The following is a 16495-nucleotide window of genomic DNA, read 5'->3' as shown; positions in this document are numbered from 1 at the left end:
GAACACATGCCTTTATCTAAACTATGCAATTTAGCCACAATCCAACAAATAGTTATCAAGTACCCTAAATACCTGGGACTAATCTACAAACTCCAAGCTAATGACTTGGTTTTCTAGATCTTGTTACTCAAAGTGTAGCATAACCATCTCAGACTAGCAGCATTGGCATTGACTGGGAACACAATAGAAATGCAAATTCTCAGGCCTGGCCCCAGATCAACTAAATCCAAATCTGCATTTTAAACAAGATTCTCAGAGGATTTGTGTTCACATTACAGTTTTAGAGGCACTGTCTAGATTATTGAGAAAGATAGAGACAATTTAGAAGAAGCCCTCTGTTATGGCCTGAATGTTTGTGCCCCCCCCCCATAATTCATATATTGAAATCCTAATCTCTAATGTGATGGTATTAGGAGGTAGGGCTTTGGGAGGTGATTAGGTCATGAACTTTGAGCCCTCATGGTAGGAATAGTGCCATTAAAAAAGAGATCCTGCAGAGCTCAATTGCCCCTTCAGCCATGTGAAGATACAGTAAAAAGATGGCCATCTATGAACCAGGAAGTGGGCTTTCACCAGACATTGGATCTGCAGGCACCTTAATTTTGGACTTCAGCCTTCAGAACTATAAGAAATAAGTGTTTGTTGTTTAAGCCACTTAATCTTGTAAGAGACTAAGACATTCCCTCAAATTCCCTCTTTTCTGTCTCGAAAGATCTTTGCACTTTACCTACATTCTCTTCATTAACCCCAACTCAGCCCCCTCATGTCTGACACAAGGATAACATTTCCTTCCTGGGGTGGTTGTGAAAGCTGAAAGGAAAAACACACATATAAGTCCTACTAGACCACTTTGTAGGTCCCTAACTTGGTTTCCTCACCCTTCCTTCCAAGAGGAAGGTTCTTGCCCTTGTTTTCCATTCTGTCTTCTCCCACCTGTGGCAGGACCTGATCTACCATTTCATTTTCTTCTCTCAAACTTTTTTCTGTCCTGGACATATTCCCCTTGCATAAAAACCCATCTCTGTTTCCTTTACCCTTCAAGAACCCTGAACTTTTGTTCCATGTTGGATCTTCCTTTCATTTCTATCCCTGAAATGGAAGACCAGTTGCTGCTTCCAAAGCTTCTATGCCCTGGCCCCATATTCTTCAGCGCCACCATGACACTTCCACTTCAACCACTGGAATTCACCTGATTTTGCTTTAAGATTACAAAGACTTGTTTGTTACTAGACTTATTGGCCATTTCTCAGGACTTAACTTTTATTATTCCAGAGATTCACAACATTTCTTAGTTCACAGTGTCCTTGGGATCTCAGTAATTTTTTCATGGTACCCTTAGGCTAAAAGAAATAAAAGGACAGCCCTATTTATTCATGAAGCAATTAGGTCCAAACTCAACAGTAGTACTTTGCACAGTGTCCAACAGATGTTGCTATTCCCTTTAAAAAAATGTAAAGTATCCCATCATGTCCCTGTGAGTTCAACATGGTGCCTCAGGGTGCCTTTGCACACAGCTGGGGATCATGATTTTATCCTATCCTCCTGTTGCCAGCCACTCTCACACAAAGGTCTCTTTCCTTATTTTATAGTATCACCACCAATTACCACAGTCACTTCAACTCTTTTAGGGGCTTCAATTCATTTCAGTATCATCTACTGCCTTTGACCAACTCTACCTGAGGATCGCTCACCAGCATCTCAACGTTTCTACAAGCAAGTTTAGGATTTGTCTTGCGCAGAAGACAAGTCATTGTATTTTCCCACTAATTATCATTATTTAGTTCAAAAGTGGACATTATGTTTGAGTTCCTTCTTGGGTACTTTCCACATCTAGTGAGTCATGGAGATTTGTGAACTGCTCCTGTTACCTGTATCTCATGGCTTTGCGTTAACAGTATTGTGATGCAAATTTTTGCTAACTCTGGTCTGGATTCAGAGAATTCCCTTCCTGCCCTCAGTCTCTCCCTAGTCCTTCTACTCCATCCCAAATATTTTTCCTTCTTGTATGTACCAAAGCCTTAACTATCCCCAAATATGTTATGCTCCAGCTCCAAATTTCCTTTCCTGGCTGGTAGCCATCATATCCATCATATCCAATAACCCAGGCAGTATTTTGCTCTCTGAGCCGTCCAGGCACACCCGCTTCTATACTTTGTCTCCTGTTATTCTTCCACCTTGATGATATTTCCATTTGAATGGGAGACAGCACAATATAGGACATTCCCATGAGTGCAGGGCTGCTCTAACTAAGGGAGTGGGTACTAGTGAAGGTCTCCACTTGTCCATGCGCCCTTTTCTTTCTAATTAAGCCAGCCTTTGGTGATAGTCCCCTCTGACTGCCCAGATAACTCTAGGCTTGGCCCTTTACTAGCTTTTGTAAAAGATACCAACTATAGATACTGACCTTTGTATATACATACTTTATTATTGTTCCCTAAAAGAATGCCACCACAGCAATCTCCCTTTTCTTAATAATTTTTTTGGAACCCCAGACTCTACACAAAATAGGTGCTCAGAAAATGTTGTGAATGAAATCTTTTAAGTTTTAAAACCACACTGATCCTGACCTTGGTGACAATGAAGCATCATGTCCAGGCCATGGTCTGTCTTATTGGAAATACTTTCAAAACTATATAGTTTGGGTACTTAACAAGCTATGTTTTGTTTCTTTAGAAACAAATTCCTTATTATGAAATCCAGGTATGTTTTTAAAAACATGGTTTTTGCATACAACTGATGAAAACTGTTTCTACAGAATTATAAAGAATATGTGTTTTAAAAAGAACATCTCTCTTGAGCCCCGTGTTGGGCTCCACACTCAGCGGGGAGTCTGCTTGAGATTTTCTTTCCCTCTCCCTCTCCCTCAACCCCCCCAAATAAATAAATAAATCTTTAAAAAAACTGAAAAAAATAAAAAATAAAAAGAACATCTCTCTGTGTTTAATATGGCAGATAAGTGAATGTCTTTCCATCATGCTCAGTTTCCCTTGGTCTCCCCCACTCTTTCATACTACAGACCCCTCCTTGTAGCATTCTGACCTTTCCAGCTATTTCCAATAAGATTGTCACTCTTGCAGTAATTCTTCCCTTTTGATATTTACTGTTTTCTTTTACTCTTCCTCTACTTAAGGTCCAGGAGGTAGAATGATAATATTATGTCTTTGTTAATAATATTCCACCATTGTCAGACTGGCAATGGGATTACATATACATATGCATCAATAACTTATCCTTTTCCTACACTAAAAAGAGAGTTGGGGCTTACCTCTGGTTTTCCTTACCTAACACTACTTCTCCAGAAGAACTTCTTCTGTTTTTTGAGAACTGGCTCTGTGTGCAATGTGGTTCCCATGGGAGCTACTGTATTCTTTATCTCCATCCCTTGGCCAAGGTAACTGGTCGCAGGGGAGGCATTGATCCAAGTTGGACCAATCATAACCTGACTTTAGCCACAGGTGATCAGTTTAAGGTTGCAAGTTTGGTCAATCCCTTGACTCTCATAAGGCTTTCCTCGAGATTTTCCCAACCTGCTACTGGATAAAGAAATATAACTTAGATGGGGCTGGTGCCTATATTTTCTGACAGGGGGAAGCCTGTATGCTGTTGGAAAAGAATAGTGGTAATACACATTGAAAAGCAGGAGAGAGAGAGAGAAGAAAGGAGGGAGGGAGAAGGACAGAGAGAGAGAAAGGAACAGAAAGAAAAGGGGAGAGACACAGGTAAATAGACAGACAGACATAGAAAGGGCTGCCGATGATTTCTGACATCCATTTCTCCATCCCTTCCCTTCCATGGTATGGATGGTCAATCTTTCCTTATGTGATCTACCTGTGCATTTTTCTAGTACATAAATTAATTTGACATGGATTTCTGTCACTTGTAACCAAGAGAATCGTAATAAAAAATAGAAAGAGAAAACGCCAAATAAGAAAAAGTAACCTCTCTGAGTATCAGATGTGAAAATGGAACCCAGAAGAAGGATTTTTCACATAATAACTGGAGAGGTTTTTAACTAACATAAGGATGCACTCACTTTTGGTGTATTTATTAGCAGACAGGCTCTACTCAAAGAACTATTCAATCATGCATTACTCACAAAACTCACTGAAGATAGGAAAGAAGAAAAGGTTTAGCATTCACAGGGAAAAAAAAAAAACAAGAGAGTACATGGTTAAACTGAAACGCAGTAAACAACATTTAATTTCAACTTTTAGTATGATTCCTTTCTCTGGCCCAAAGGAATAGACACATTTCAGTTATTGGGCTTATTTGTTTATCACTCTTGACAACTCTCCTAGTTAAATGTTCCAAACCTTTTAAGGAGTGAAAAAGAAAAGCCCTGGGGGAATATAATTTCAGGCTTGTTTTCAACTCCATGCTGAAATTCACTTGGGTTAGTCGTTTGAGGGTGAGAGAATGGTTTCCATGGAAGAGAATAATTCCTTGACTCTAACTCAAAGGGAATTAAAAAAAAAAATGTGGACAGAAGTTGACCTGTTTAGTCTCTTCTTAAGAAGGACAATTTTGGAAAATGAGCAAAAGTCAAGTATAGAATGTTCGCATTTCAGGCACAACCCATCTTCCTTCCCCCTTCCAGTAATATCTAGAGAAGATACCACCTTCTTTTCTGCTCATCAAAGCATCCACTCTGAATTTTCACTCCAATTTGGTTTTTTTTTTTCTTCTACAAAGAATTAATTTACGATGCTTCTAAACTAAGTAATTACTGACATTTTAAATGCAAGGTGGATATTCATACTGGGGTGTATCTTGGCCATTCGAATTGAGAAATATTCATTCAGTCAGTCAACCAATATAAACTAAGAACCTATGATGTGCTGGAAACTGTACTAGTATTGAGGGTCCAACTGTGAGCCGACAGACAGGCTCAGTCCATGTGGAGCTGATAGTCTCCACTAGCTCTCCTTTCTTTTCAGGAGGACAAAATTTTGGACTCAAAGGGCAACCATCATTGTCTGAGATATTCTTTCATACCTATGAAATTATTTTTTTAAACTTGCATAGCTACATAGAATTTATAGCAGCTTATTTGAGTCTAAATGTTGAAGGATTCTTGGAATTTTTTTCCTAGCTGAGCAAAAAATAAATAAATAAAAATGAAAATCTGACCAAGAATCCTGGTCCATGTCAATAAGCTGGCCCATAAAAGCTGTAACATTTAAAATTGTTTTTCACTTTTAAGTTATGCTGAGGTAAATGTCAGCTTTTGAGTTTTCTGGGAAATATAAATAGATCAATGTAGCATACTCCCTTGAATGATATTTCTGGTATTCTTTTATGAGGCTATCAACCGGAAATACCTTCAAACTTTAAAAAAATCAAGAAATTTGATAAAGGGGGCTCTACTTAAGGCATGCTAATGATGGTTGGGTTTTGCCAATGAGAAAATGTTTGCATTTCATCAAGTTAATTGAGATTATCATATCTGATTAAATCAATTAAAAAAACAACCACCAAACCACCACAATTTTAGGGTAAAGCTTTGTACTTTTAAAAGATGTCAAGACCATTTAACTCAGAATAAATAAAATAAATAAATATTGGTTACCACTCAGATGTGGGAAAGTAGCAATAATGTTCAAACTGGAGGTTTTCAAATAATTAGCAAAGGAGATCTGATTAAAAGATATGTGATTTGTCCTGTGGTTTGTTACTAAAATAGGGCAATAAATCATGGGCTTAATATTTCAACAGTCCCTTTGGAATCCAGACTCGGAAGAGCTGCCTGTGAAGATAAATACCACAGCATGTCAGCTACTTTTTTTTCTTAATGCAAAATATATTATTTCAGCATCCCTGACTTGTCAAATGGAATGCAATGAGTCCTGTAATTCCAGAGGGCACAAATGAAATGATCAGACTTGTGGGTTCTATTTTGGAATTTTCCTTCCAGCATAATCCCTCCTGTTCCCTAAGCTTTTTTAAGTTGACACAAGTCAAAACTATTATTTTCTTTGCCTTTGGGGATGGTTCAGTTTCCTGACTTTTTTCCTTAAAGTTACCTAAATAGTTACCAATTAACACATAAAAGTACATTAAGATATATTGTATACACACACAAAAGAAAAACCAAAGTTTATTGCTTTAAACTGAAATCCTTCATTATTATTTTAATAGGCCAAAGAGTTGGGTCATTTCTGATTCTATAATTAAACTAGCATTACTATCAGAAGGAGACGTTACAAACATTCTTGTACAAACTTTTTGTTTTAAAAATGAGGATACAGACTCACAGCGGTGAAATGACTTAGCAAAAGTTATACAACTAAAAACAGAAGTCATGTCTTCTCAGTTTAAATCCTGTGCAAATAGTCCTTTGGTAAAGAATGTTGACTATCTTCTAGGCACCATGTTAAGTTTCTCTAGATTATTTTATTGCATCTCACAACCAAATTATGAGGGCTGTGTGTAGATTATTGCCTTAATTCTCCACCACTTCCTGTATTCATACTTTTTGTAATGTGATTTGCAGGTCCCCTAAATAAGAGGTAAAGTCTATTTTCCTATCACTTGAATCTGGGCAAATTTTATGACATGGTTTGACCAAAGAAGGAGGAAGAAGTTTATAAGACCTTTCAAAACACCTTGTCCATTGCCTCTTGCTCTCAAGTGGAATCCTTTCAATTTCCACATGAACAAGCCCAGAGTAGCCTGCTGGATGATGAGAGATATAAATCAGTCACCTGTCTTGACTCCGCCGACAGTCAGCCAACCTTCAAAAGCAGAGCTCCTAGGAGATGGAGAGCTGAACCAGAGACACATGAATGACTCCAGCCAAGACACATGAATGAGCCCAGTCAAGACTAGAGGAGCCACCTAGTTTATTCAAGCTCAAATTGCTACCCACAGAATCAAGAGCTAAACAAATTGTCATCTTAAGGCAGTAAGTTTTGAGGTGTTTGTTATGCAACAAAACTACCTGACAAAGATGGGCATACTCTTCATAGATCTGTCTGACTTCCCAACCTGTACTCTAAACCACTGTAAGCCCCTGATGGCAGGGACTATGTTTAGGCTTGGTCCACACAAATTTCCCCACCAGTATGAGGACTGTGAGAGGCCTTCAATGACTTTTGATGAGTGAATGATTATGTAAGTGTATTTCACACTCTCTAACTCGCCCAGCCTCCCAAAATAATAAATCAAAATATACCACATGAACTCTGTGGGTCAAAAGGAAAGGAGCCAATCCAACAGAAAAGTAGGTGATAGATGTGAATGGGCAGTTTGTAGAAAGAAAAAAAGTCTATAATCTGCAGCCAATTAAGCTAAGGATGCTCTCCCCTGGGGGCCTAGTGTGCAGCGGTTGCAAACAGTAGTGTATGCAGCCCATTGTTTGTATTGGTTGCCCTAAGGGTCCTTGGAGACAGCCCTTTCCAATGCACATGCATTTCTGCTGGTGCTATCCTCATTCTAGGCTCCACAAAGGTATTCAGAGTGCCTTTGGAAAGCCCCAGGGCATGGTGACCAGAGTCCACATTGGCCAAGTCACCATATCCATCAGTACCAAGGTGCAGAACAAGGGGCATGTGATTGAGGCCCTACTCAGGCCAAATTCAAGTTTCCCGACCACCAAGAGAGCCACATTTCCAAGAAGTGGGGCTTTAATAAGTTTAATACGAATGAACTGAGGACATGTGGCTGAAAAGCAGCTCATTCATGATGGCTGTGGGGTGAAATACATCCCTAATCATGGCCGCCTGGACAAATGGTGGGCCCTGCACTCCTGAGAGCCTTGGTGCTTTCCTCCTCTTATTCATGCCCACCAATAAATCCTACTTCCTGTCCAAAAAAAGAAAGAAAGAAAGAAAGAAAGAAAGAAAGAAAGAAAGAATACAAATGGCCAATACACACATGGAAATATACTCATTTCTGTTCATAATTAAAGCAATGGAATTTAAGATAAAGACAGTTTCTACATATATATGTATTACATATATATGTATAATGCATATATATATGATATATGTTGTTCTTATCATATGTATATATGATAAGAACAACATCCCCTCTATTAGGGTTACCCAATGGGGATTAGAAAAATTGACAAGAACATATTTTGACAATTCTTTCATTCTTTATTTCACTACTAAAGCTTTTAATTTATTTGTCATTTCTTATTTGGTGGAGAATGTAAAGTTTTTAGGAAAGTTAAGTCATTTATTTATCAAGAAAAATAATTCTATGTTAAAGTCAGAATATCGGAGGAAGACAGAGAATACTACCACAACTCAGTAAAGTTACTACCTAAACCTGTAATTACTCCTGGCCCATATACTTCAGCTGGCTGACCACAGAAGGGAGAAAATTCAAGGTTGGCTTCTTTACAGGCTGCAACAGCAAATGGTGCTCATAGAAATCATCAAAAGGAAGGCAATGAGCTCCATCAAGCTGCAGCAGGAAGTCAAAAACTGTGACACACATTTATATTTGAAGTCAAGATTTCCTAGTTAATTCATGTATTTTTTTTAAAAGGCTTCATTAAAAACAATGATTTGTGAACATTATCTCATTATTACTCCTTACGCTTCTATGAAGTGAGGATTGTTCTTACATCCATTGGATTGATGAGAAAATGAAAGTTCAGTGTGGTCACACAGCTATTCAGTGGAAGATTAGTGGCCAGAAATGACCTTTGACTCTAGACCCTCACTCATCGCTACTCACATCCCAATGGTCCATCCATTAGCAGCTGGTCAGGATTCACCCAGAGCTTTCACTGTGAAACACATCTTTCAATCCTCGGGATTGGCAGGGACTTGGGGAACTCAGGTGGATGGATACTAATGTTGATTTAGGGCCCAGAAATGATTGCTGGTGAGGTAAGTGGGAGGATGTATAAGAACAGTAGCAGCCATTAAGGTTGATGTGAAGGAAGGGAGAAATGAACGGGACTGGCACAAGTGGGGGACTTAAAATATGAGAGAGGGGAGAAAACAGGGAGCAAAGAAAAGCAAAAACAAGCCTCTGCAGAGGATAGTGTGGTGACCATGAGAAAAAAAGAAGAAATCTTTTCTTGAAGCCATGAAAAAGAAGAAATAGAGAGAAGACAAAATGTCGGGCGAGGCACCACTGCAGTTGAGAAGTGACACTCAGGGACATCACCATGGAGTCCCCTTTCACTAGGCTATGGGTTTTTAAGCTTGAATGTGATGCTGGGACTCATTACTGACAGTCATCAAGAGCTCCCAAAGGGACACCCTAAGATTTTCTCTCACTTACCAAAGTCACTTTTATTTTTATCATTTTTTAAAGATTTATTTATTTATTTTAGAGAGAGAGGGAGAAAGGGAGTGAGTGGGGGGAGGGGCAGAAGGAGAGAGAGAGAATCTTGAGCAAACTCTCCATTGAGTTCAGAGCTCGACGTGGGGCTTGATCTCACAACCCCGAGATCATGACCTGAGCAGAAACCAAGAGTCAGACGATCAACTGACTGAGCCACCCAAGCACCCCATACCAAAGTCACTTTTAAAATGAAAATGTAACCCTAATGGTATGACCAAACTCAGGGTCAACCTATGGTTGTTGATGAAAAACAGATTAAGTTAGAGTAGATTCCCCAACCCTATCGTTGGACCAGGGGTCCCCAACTGGGGTTCACAGATCCTCACCATATCTATGGAGAGATTTCAGGGAGTGCAAGAACTTGAATGGAGTTGGGAAATTTACATCTTTATTTTCACTCACCTCTAACTGAAAGTAACTGTTTTCTTCTGATGCCAGTATAGGCAGGAAAGGACAGTAGTGATTTCCACAGGCCTGTACCTTGGGCACGGATAGGAATCCCCCAGCTTGCAGATCAAGCTGTGAATAATGGAGCACATGCTGTATGTCCCATTTCAACTAAAAGGAACCTTAGCCTTAATTCCAAAAGGCATTTTGAGCAAAGATAAGGATCGATGGCTCTCAAATTGTGCTTCTTGTAACGAGTCACCTGGGACTCCTATTAAAATGTAAACTGTGATCTGGCAGGTCTGGGGTGGGGCAGGAGACTGCATGTCTAACAGGCTCCCTGGTGATTTGGGACCCACACTTGAATAACCAGGGAGCTATTTGGATGCAGAGTTTTAAGGGTCAAGATTCGTCTTTAGACAGGTATAAAAACGTCTTTGAAGCTATAATGTCTATGAAGCTCGGTGTGCATTTTATACCTCCTACAAACAATTACCTCAAAAATATTCTGTTGGTGTTTATCAATTTATAGAGTTACATAAACTGCTTCCACATCTGGGTTTTCATATCAATTTGCTGATACCTTTATTATTTCATTTATCATATGCTTTTACAACTTTGTGATACTTGCTCCCTGAGCGTGTGTCGTAACCACATCTTCATCTTCATCTCCAGTGTTTTGCAAATATTAAGTTGTTTTTTAAAGATTTTATTTTTGATTAATCTCTATGCCCAATGTGGGGCTCAAATTTACAACCCCGAGATCAAGAGTCACATGCTCTACCAACTGATCCAGACAGGCGCCCCGCAAATATTGAACGTTTGGCAGGGAGTTTATTGGTGTAATGTTTCCTTTCTTGATCCTTGAATTGTGGGTGCCAGCATTTGAAATGTATAGACCTTAACCTAAACACATCTGTATTTAATTCCCAAAGCAATTTTGGAAGATGAAATATCTTGTTTAATTTTCCTCATCACCCAAATACTCCTTTTTACCTGGGGCCTACTTGCTTTTTAATTACACTTCCGTTTGTCTAATTTAGCCTGAGAGGCCTGTTCATAACTCGGATCCACAAGCAAAGATAGAACTGACACTGCTGGGTGCTCTCGGTCAAAAGATTTCCTGGCAGAACAATTTCTGGTTGTTACAAATGGAGTGATGGGAAGTTCTGATACATGCCAGCTAAGGGCATGTAGTAAAAATTGTGGATGCCTCCAAATGGCCATAAAACAAGCTGTGTGGTTCTAAATCCTGGGCGTTTGGGCCTTCACCTTCTTAACAAAAGAATACAACTGTGTTCAAAGACATCAGGACTTTACCTGAAACCCAAATCCACAACCACAAAGGTGACAGGGTGAGTATTTTGAGTATATTTGGCCTGAAAGGGCCAGACCGGCTTGGACATGTATGTATGTTTTTCTGAGAAACTCTTCAAAGCTTCTTTTTGTTTTTAAGATTTTATTTATTCATTTGAGAGAGCGAGCAAGTGAGAGAGCATGAGCAGGGGGGAGAGACAGAGGGACAGGGAGAAGCAGAACCCCCCCACCCCCACCCCACTGGCCCTGCTGAGCAAGGAGCCCTATGCGGACTCCATCCCAGGACCCTGGGATCATGACCTGAACCGAAGGCCGATGCTTAACCAACTGAGCCACCCAGGCACCCCAAAGCTTTTATATGGACACACTCATTCCTTCTTAGGGAGAAGCGAGTAGAAGCACCTGCCGTGGGACTGCCACCCCGAGGAGGAGTCCCACTATCTCTCCTGCTCCAGTGTCCCTGCAGGGGGGATTTTTCCACTTAGAAGCTCAGTTTGGTCCTCCCTAGTTCCCAGCCAACCTTCTCCTCTGGGAGAAAATCTGCTGAGCCCCTTTGTGTGGCCTCCTCCGGTGGGATTCAATGTGGTACCTCACATTGTGTTCCTCCTTTGACGTTGAGCTTGTGCAACTCTTCCCTGTGATTTCTGCACCCATTTGTATAGTCCCCTGCTCCCCAAAAGGCCCTTCTGGCATGTCTGGGCCTGTTTTCATTCACACTCTGAATTCTTGGTTTGGGACTCTACGGCTATCAAGTTTTCCTCTTATGCTGAATTGCCGTATCTCTCTCCTTGGGGAATGGAATCTTGCCAGAGGCTGGAACTCTGGGGCAACTCCAGATGATTATGGCTGGATTGCCTAGTCCTCCAAGTAATAGTCACCCTGTTTGTCTACTGCAGTCATCTGCCAGAGAACCCCAGGACTTCTAACCCCTTGGGCCACCATTCATCTGAACTCTTCTTTGGGATGGTCCTTTTCGGGGGCCCTACTCTTCACCATGTACTAGAAGAGTGATCCTTGTAAAGGTTACTTCAGGTCATGTTGCTCGTCCATGCAAATCCTTCCGGTGGCATCAGCTTCACTTGGAATGAAACACAGAGGCCTACAACTCTAAGAGATCTGTCCCCAGGCCCAGAAGTCCCATCTCTGAGAGCCTCAGACAGAGCCAGCCTGCTGCTCCCCCAACAGAGAGCCTCATCCCTCACCCAGGGTCTTTGCATTTGCTAATCCTGCTGAGCAAAATCCTGCCCCATGTGTTTGTAGAGGTCAGTCCTTCACTCGTAAGTCAGATGGCTGCCTCTCAGGGAGTCCTTCCCTGGTTACATGACTTAAAATTTCAAAGCATGTTCCTCAACTTTCCCTCCATCCCCACTCCCTATTTCCCCATTTCTCATTGATTTTTCTCCTAACACTTAGGACCACCTGACATACTACATATTTTACCAACTTTTGAAAAACTTTATTTATTTGAGAGAGAAAGAGAAAGAGAAGGAGTGATGGGAGGAGGGGGCAGAAGGAGAGGGAGAAACAGACTCCCTGCTGAACAGGGAGCCCAACTTGGGGCTCCATCCCAGGACTCCGAGATCATGAACTGAGTCAAAGGCAGATGTTTAACTGACTGAGCCACCCAGGTGCCCCTTACCAACTTATTTTGTTCATGGTCTGACCCCCTCATCTAGAATGTAATCTCCATAAAGGCTGGGATTGTTGTCATTTTTATCCTCTCCTATTTGAAAATATTTGCTGAGTAGGTCTCTAATAAGTATTTGTTTAATGAATGCATGAATGAAGGTTATTTTTGAGGGGGTAAAAATGTTCTAAAATTGCGCTGATGGTTGTACATATCCATGAATATACGAAAGACCACTGAACTATACACTTTCAAAGAGTGAATTCCATGGCCTATATAATAAAGCTGTTGAAGAGGGAGAGAGAGACAGTACAGTATCCTAGTCATTGTAATGAAGGGGTTGGCTGTGCTTACCCTGTGTGAGTGGATATGAGGTCGTTATGATAAGCTTGGCTTGAAATCTGAATCACCAGGGGTATTTGCACAACAGTTAGAAAGCAGGGCCTCTAGAATCAGAGGACCAAGGTTCAAATCCCAACTTCTTCACTTTCTAGTTGTTATTTTCTAGAGTTCTAGGGAGGAGGTACTGGAGAAAATCAGACAACTGTGGTTACAGCAAGGTCTCAAAGCCATTATTTCTCACCAAGATTTACTTTGACTTTCTCTGGCCTGTCAGGCAATCCCTTCCTTACACTGAACCTGACCCCTGCCCAACCATTCCTTCAGGGCTCAGATCTATTTCAGTGGTTCACAGACAAGGCAGCCTCCCTGCCCCCCAAATCAGGTGGAGCTTGTTAAAAATAAATCCTAGAGCCTTAACATTTAGGAATCAGGCAGCAGTCCTCAAAGTGTGCTCCTGGGACTTCAAGCATCAGAATCACCAACCCTACAAGAGGCCTGATGAATTGGAAATGTGGAGCAAGGACTAACAATCTGTGTGTTAGCAGGCCTTCCAAGTGATTCTGATGTATGTTGAAGTTGAGAATAACCAGCCAAGTGGAATCTGATGCTTGATAAGCTCCTCGCATGATTTTGACCTGCTCGTTTGCGTATTATCATTGGGCAACTAGGGCTAGGTCAACAGCATGACACTGAATCACCTAGTTTGCAGTGATGGCTAACCCATCCACCAATGGCTAAACCATCCAACCATCTCTAAAACAGAAACAGCTTCAGAATCCTCTTAGATGGACAGGCCCTCAGCAAAGAAACAGACAGCTCATTCAAACACATACAAACTCCGGCTACATGACTTTGATTTCTATTAGTTTACTCATTTGTTTTGTTTGGGGCACACACTTGTTTTCAAGTCTACTTTATCATTTGATTCATTTAATCTGTCACGACCCTACTATATGTCAAGGCATCAACAACAGGGGAGAGAATGTCACAACCTGTGAGAAAACCTTTTGCAGGACGAAACTGATCACTAAGAGAGACTATGGCCTCAGGGGGCCTCAGCACTTGGGTAGACAACATCCCATACTGGCCATGTAGACACTCTCCTAAATGCAGGAGAGTGAACTGTATTGTTTACTGTCTGCAAGACCCGGTGACACCAAAAAATAGTAAACATTTATTTGTAGCATGTTCTTAACTTTCTTGAACTGAAATAAGCATTTTTTTAATTCCTTGTAGGAGTCCAAAGATTCTTCCCCCAAAACTATGATAACCCCAAAATAAGTCAGTGAAAATGAAAACAATAAAACATAGCATCACCGGGGACCAGAGAGGAGCTCGGTGAAGATGCTGGAATAGTGGAGCTTATAAGTGTGGCGGACACTAGGTGCCCTTAAGCAATTTCAAGTTTTAAGAAAATATTTCATTGCTTTTTAAAGCCCAAGTACTGGGTTTTGATTGTGCTTTTAAGTTAAGCATGCATTAAATCGCGTCACAATATGGACCTGAGAAATGCATCTTACCTCTCTCTATAACCTGGCATCAAGGTAAGATCATTGGCTAAGGAAGCCAGAGGAAGGTGCCAGCCAGATCCTCCTCTGCCCCTCTATATTTCTTTTTTTAAGATTGTATTTATTTATTTGAGAGAGAGTGAGCAAGGGAGAGAGAGAAAGAACACGAGTTGGGGGTGGTGGTGGCAGGGGTAGAGGAAGAAGCAGACTCCACACTGAGCAGGGAGCCCAATGCATGCCTCAATCCCAGGACTCCAGGATCATGACCTGAGCCAAAGGCAGCCAGCCGCCCGATCAGCTGAACCACCCAAGAGCCCCCACTGCCACTCTTTAAAGTTATCCAAGAGGATCAAGAGTTTTCTATAGAAAAGAAGGTTCCAGCTATACAAACACAATTGCATTTCTTGGGCTTACCAGTTTAATATGCTCTCGCTTCTGGTACTTTTCACTATAATACTGCTCTTGTCGAAGATTAAGCAGCTGCTGCTGTTGTTTGTCCTTCAAGTCTATTAACTTTTGGGTCATTTCAGCATCTAGGGCAGCAAGATCTTGCTCAATTGTTGACGAACCATGGTCAGGACTGCTAGGATCTGATCTGCAGAGACACAGAGCTTGACTCACAAAACATGCGGGTCATAACAAGGTGGAGGAAAGGTTGTACACCACAGTTCCTCCTAGATAGAATGCTGTGTTGGGAAATAAATGTTTTAATAAGTGAGATAGAGGCTGATACCCAAGGACAAGCCTAGCAATGGAGGGTCTCCAAGCACAGAGAGGGGATGACATTTGTAAGGTTTCATGTAGGGACAGAGAAGGAAAGCCAGGAGGCTGGGGACCCTGTGGTAGTGGTGGAGAGAAAGATAATCCCCCCACCCTAGGATTTTTTAAGGCTTTTATCTTTTATTTTTTTTAACAAGACATGTATAATGTAATTCTCAGCTATTTATGTCCTATAACGACTTCAGTACACTTGATATTTGTTGGATTCTGTCAGGGGAATTGAAGAGGTGCTGAATTTTGCATCCAGGTGATATGGATAGAAAACAAAAAGCATGTGCAGACCCCACTTGCCGGCAACCCCCCCCCCAGCTGACATGTTTTGTTTCTTGACATCTTTTAATAGCAAAGATACATTATTAAATACATTTCTTTGGGGGATATACCAACTTCATGGATAGCTCTACCAAAAATGGCACTTTCCTCCAAATGCTTAGGTTACAAGAGAAAAGAGGATGCATGAGTTCACTGAAAAATATTTATTGAGTGCTTACTCTGTGCAGGGTGACTTTCTTCGAGTTATTCATAGTCAGAGAATTATACAGATATTGAGAAGTTTAGGAGTAATGTTAAAATAAATCAAAGCAATTCTCACTAACTTATCATGCTAAAACATAAGGCGTGAGTCCTTCAAATTTTGTGCTCTTACTTTTTTGAGGACACACAGAAAAGGAGATGGTATTGGGAATGGGGTATTAAGAGCAGGTCTGTTTTCTTCACTCATATGGAAACTTCTGCAGAAAGAAAACTAAACCACCTAAGATATCTAGCACATCAGATTCTGTCTCCATATTTTTCACTTGTGGCCAGGTGGATCAAGTGGAAGTTTCTTGAATCAGCTGGCCCTAATTCCTGTTGCTTTCACTTTGACTTAGGCCAGCATTGATGGTACCTCAGGAGAGGCAGTTGGTTTAAGTTGGTGTTAGGATCCCACTGTGGCAAATAAGGGCTGCAGAATTCCCTCAGAAGTTTCTCTTTGAATTTTTATGTGCCATACTAAATGAGAATGAACCCTCTACAAGGCTTATGGCACCTGATACATCAGAATGGCATGGAAGCTTTGAGGTGGCCCTCCATCCTGGCATGAATACAAGTTTATTTGCCCATATCACAATAAATAGCATTGGTGAAGTGACCTCCATCTTGGGATGAACAGGAGATACGTTTATTGCCTTTTGTAGTAGGAAGTCAGTGTAGCCAGAACATGAAGCCATTTCTTCAATCAGCCACA

At 41.0% G+C, this 16495-nt stretch overlaps 1 protein-coding gene and 1 pseudogene across 1 annotated transcript in view; one reads left to right on the top strand and one right to left on the bottom strand.

Moving 5' to 3' along the window:
- PLCB1 (phospholipase C beta 1) overlaps positions 1-16495 on the bottom strand; it is a 686722-nt gene that overhangs the window by 88636 nt on the left and 581591 nt on the right. The window contains 1 exon segment of the mRNA XM_034640285.1: positions 14902-15082. Within this exon segment, the coding sequence (XP_034496176.1) occupies positions 14902-15082 (181 nt within the window).
- Positions 7275-7393, top strand: LOC117795820 (annotated as a pseudogene).

This window comes from Ailuropoda melanoleuca, chromosome 13 (assembly GCF_002007445.2).
Source record: "Ailuropoda melanoleuca isolate Jingjing chromosome 13, ASM200744v2, whole genome shotgun sequence".
Lineage (NCBI taxonomy): Eukaryota > Metazoa > Chordata > Mammalia > Carnivora > Ursidae > Ailuropoda > Ailuropoda melanoleuca.
This window is presented reverse-complemented; position numbering and strand designations above follow the sequence as displayed.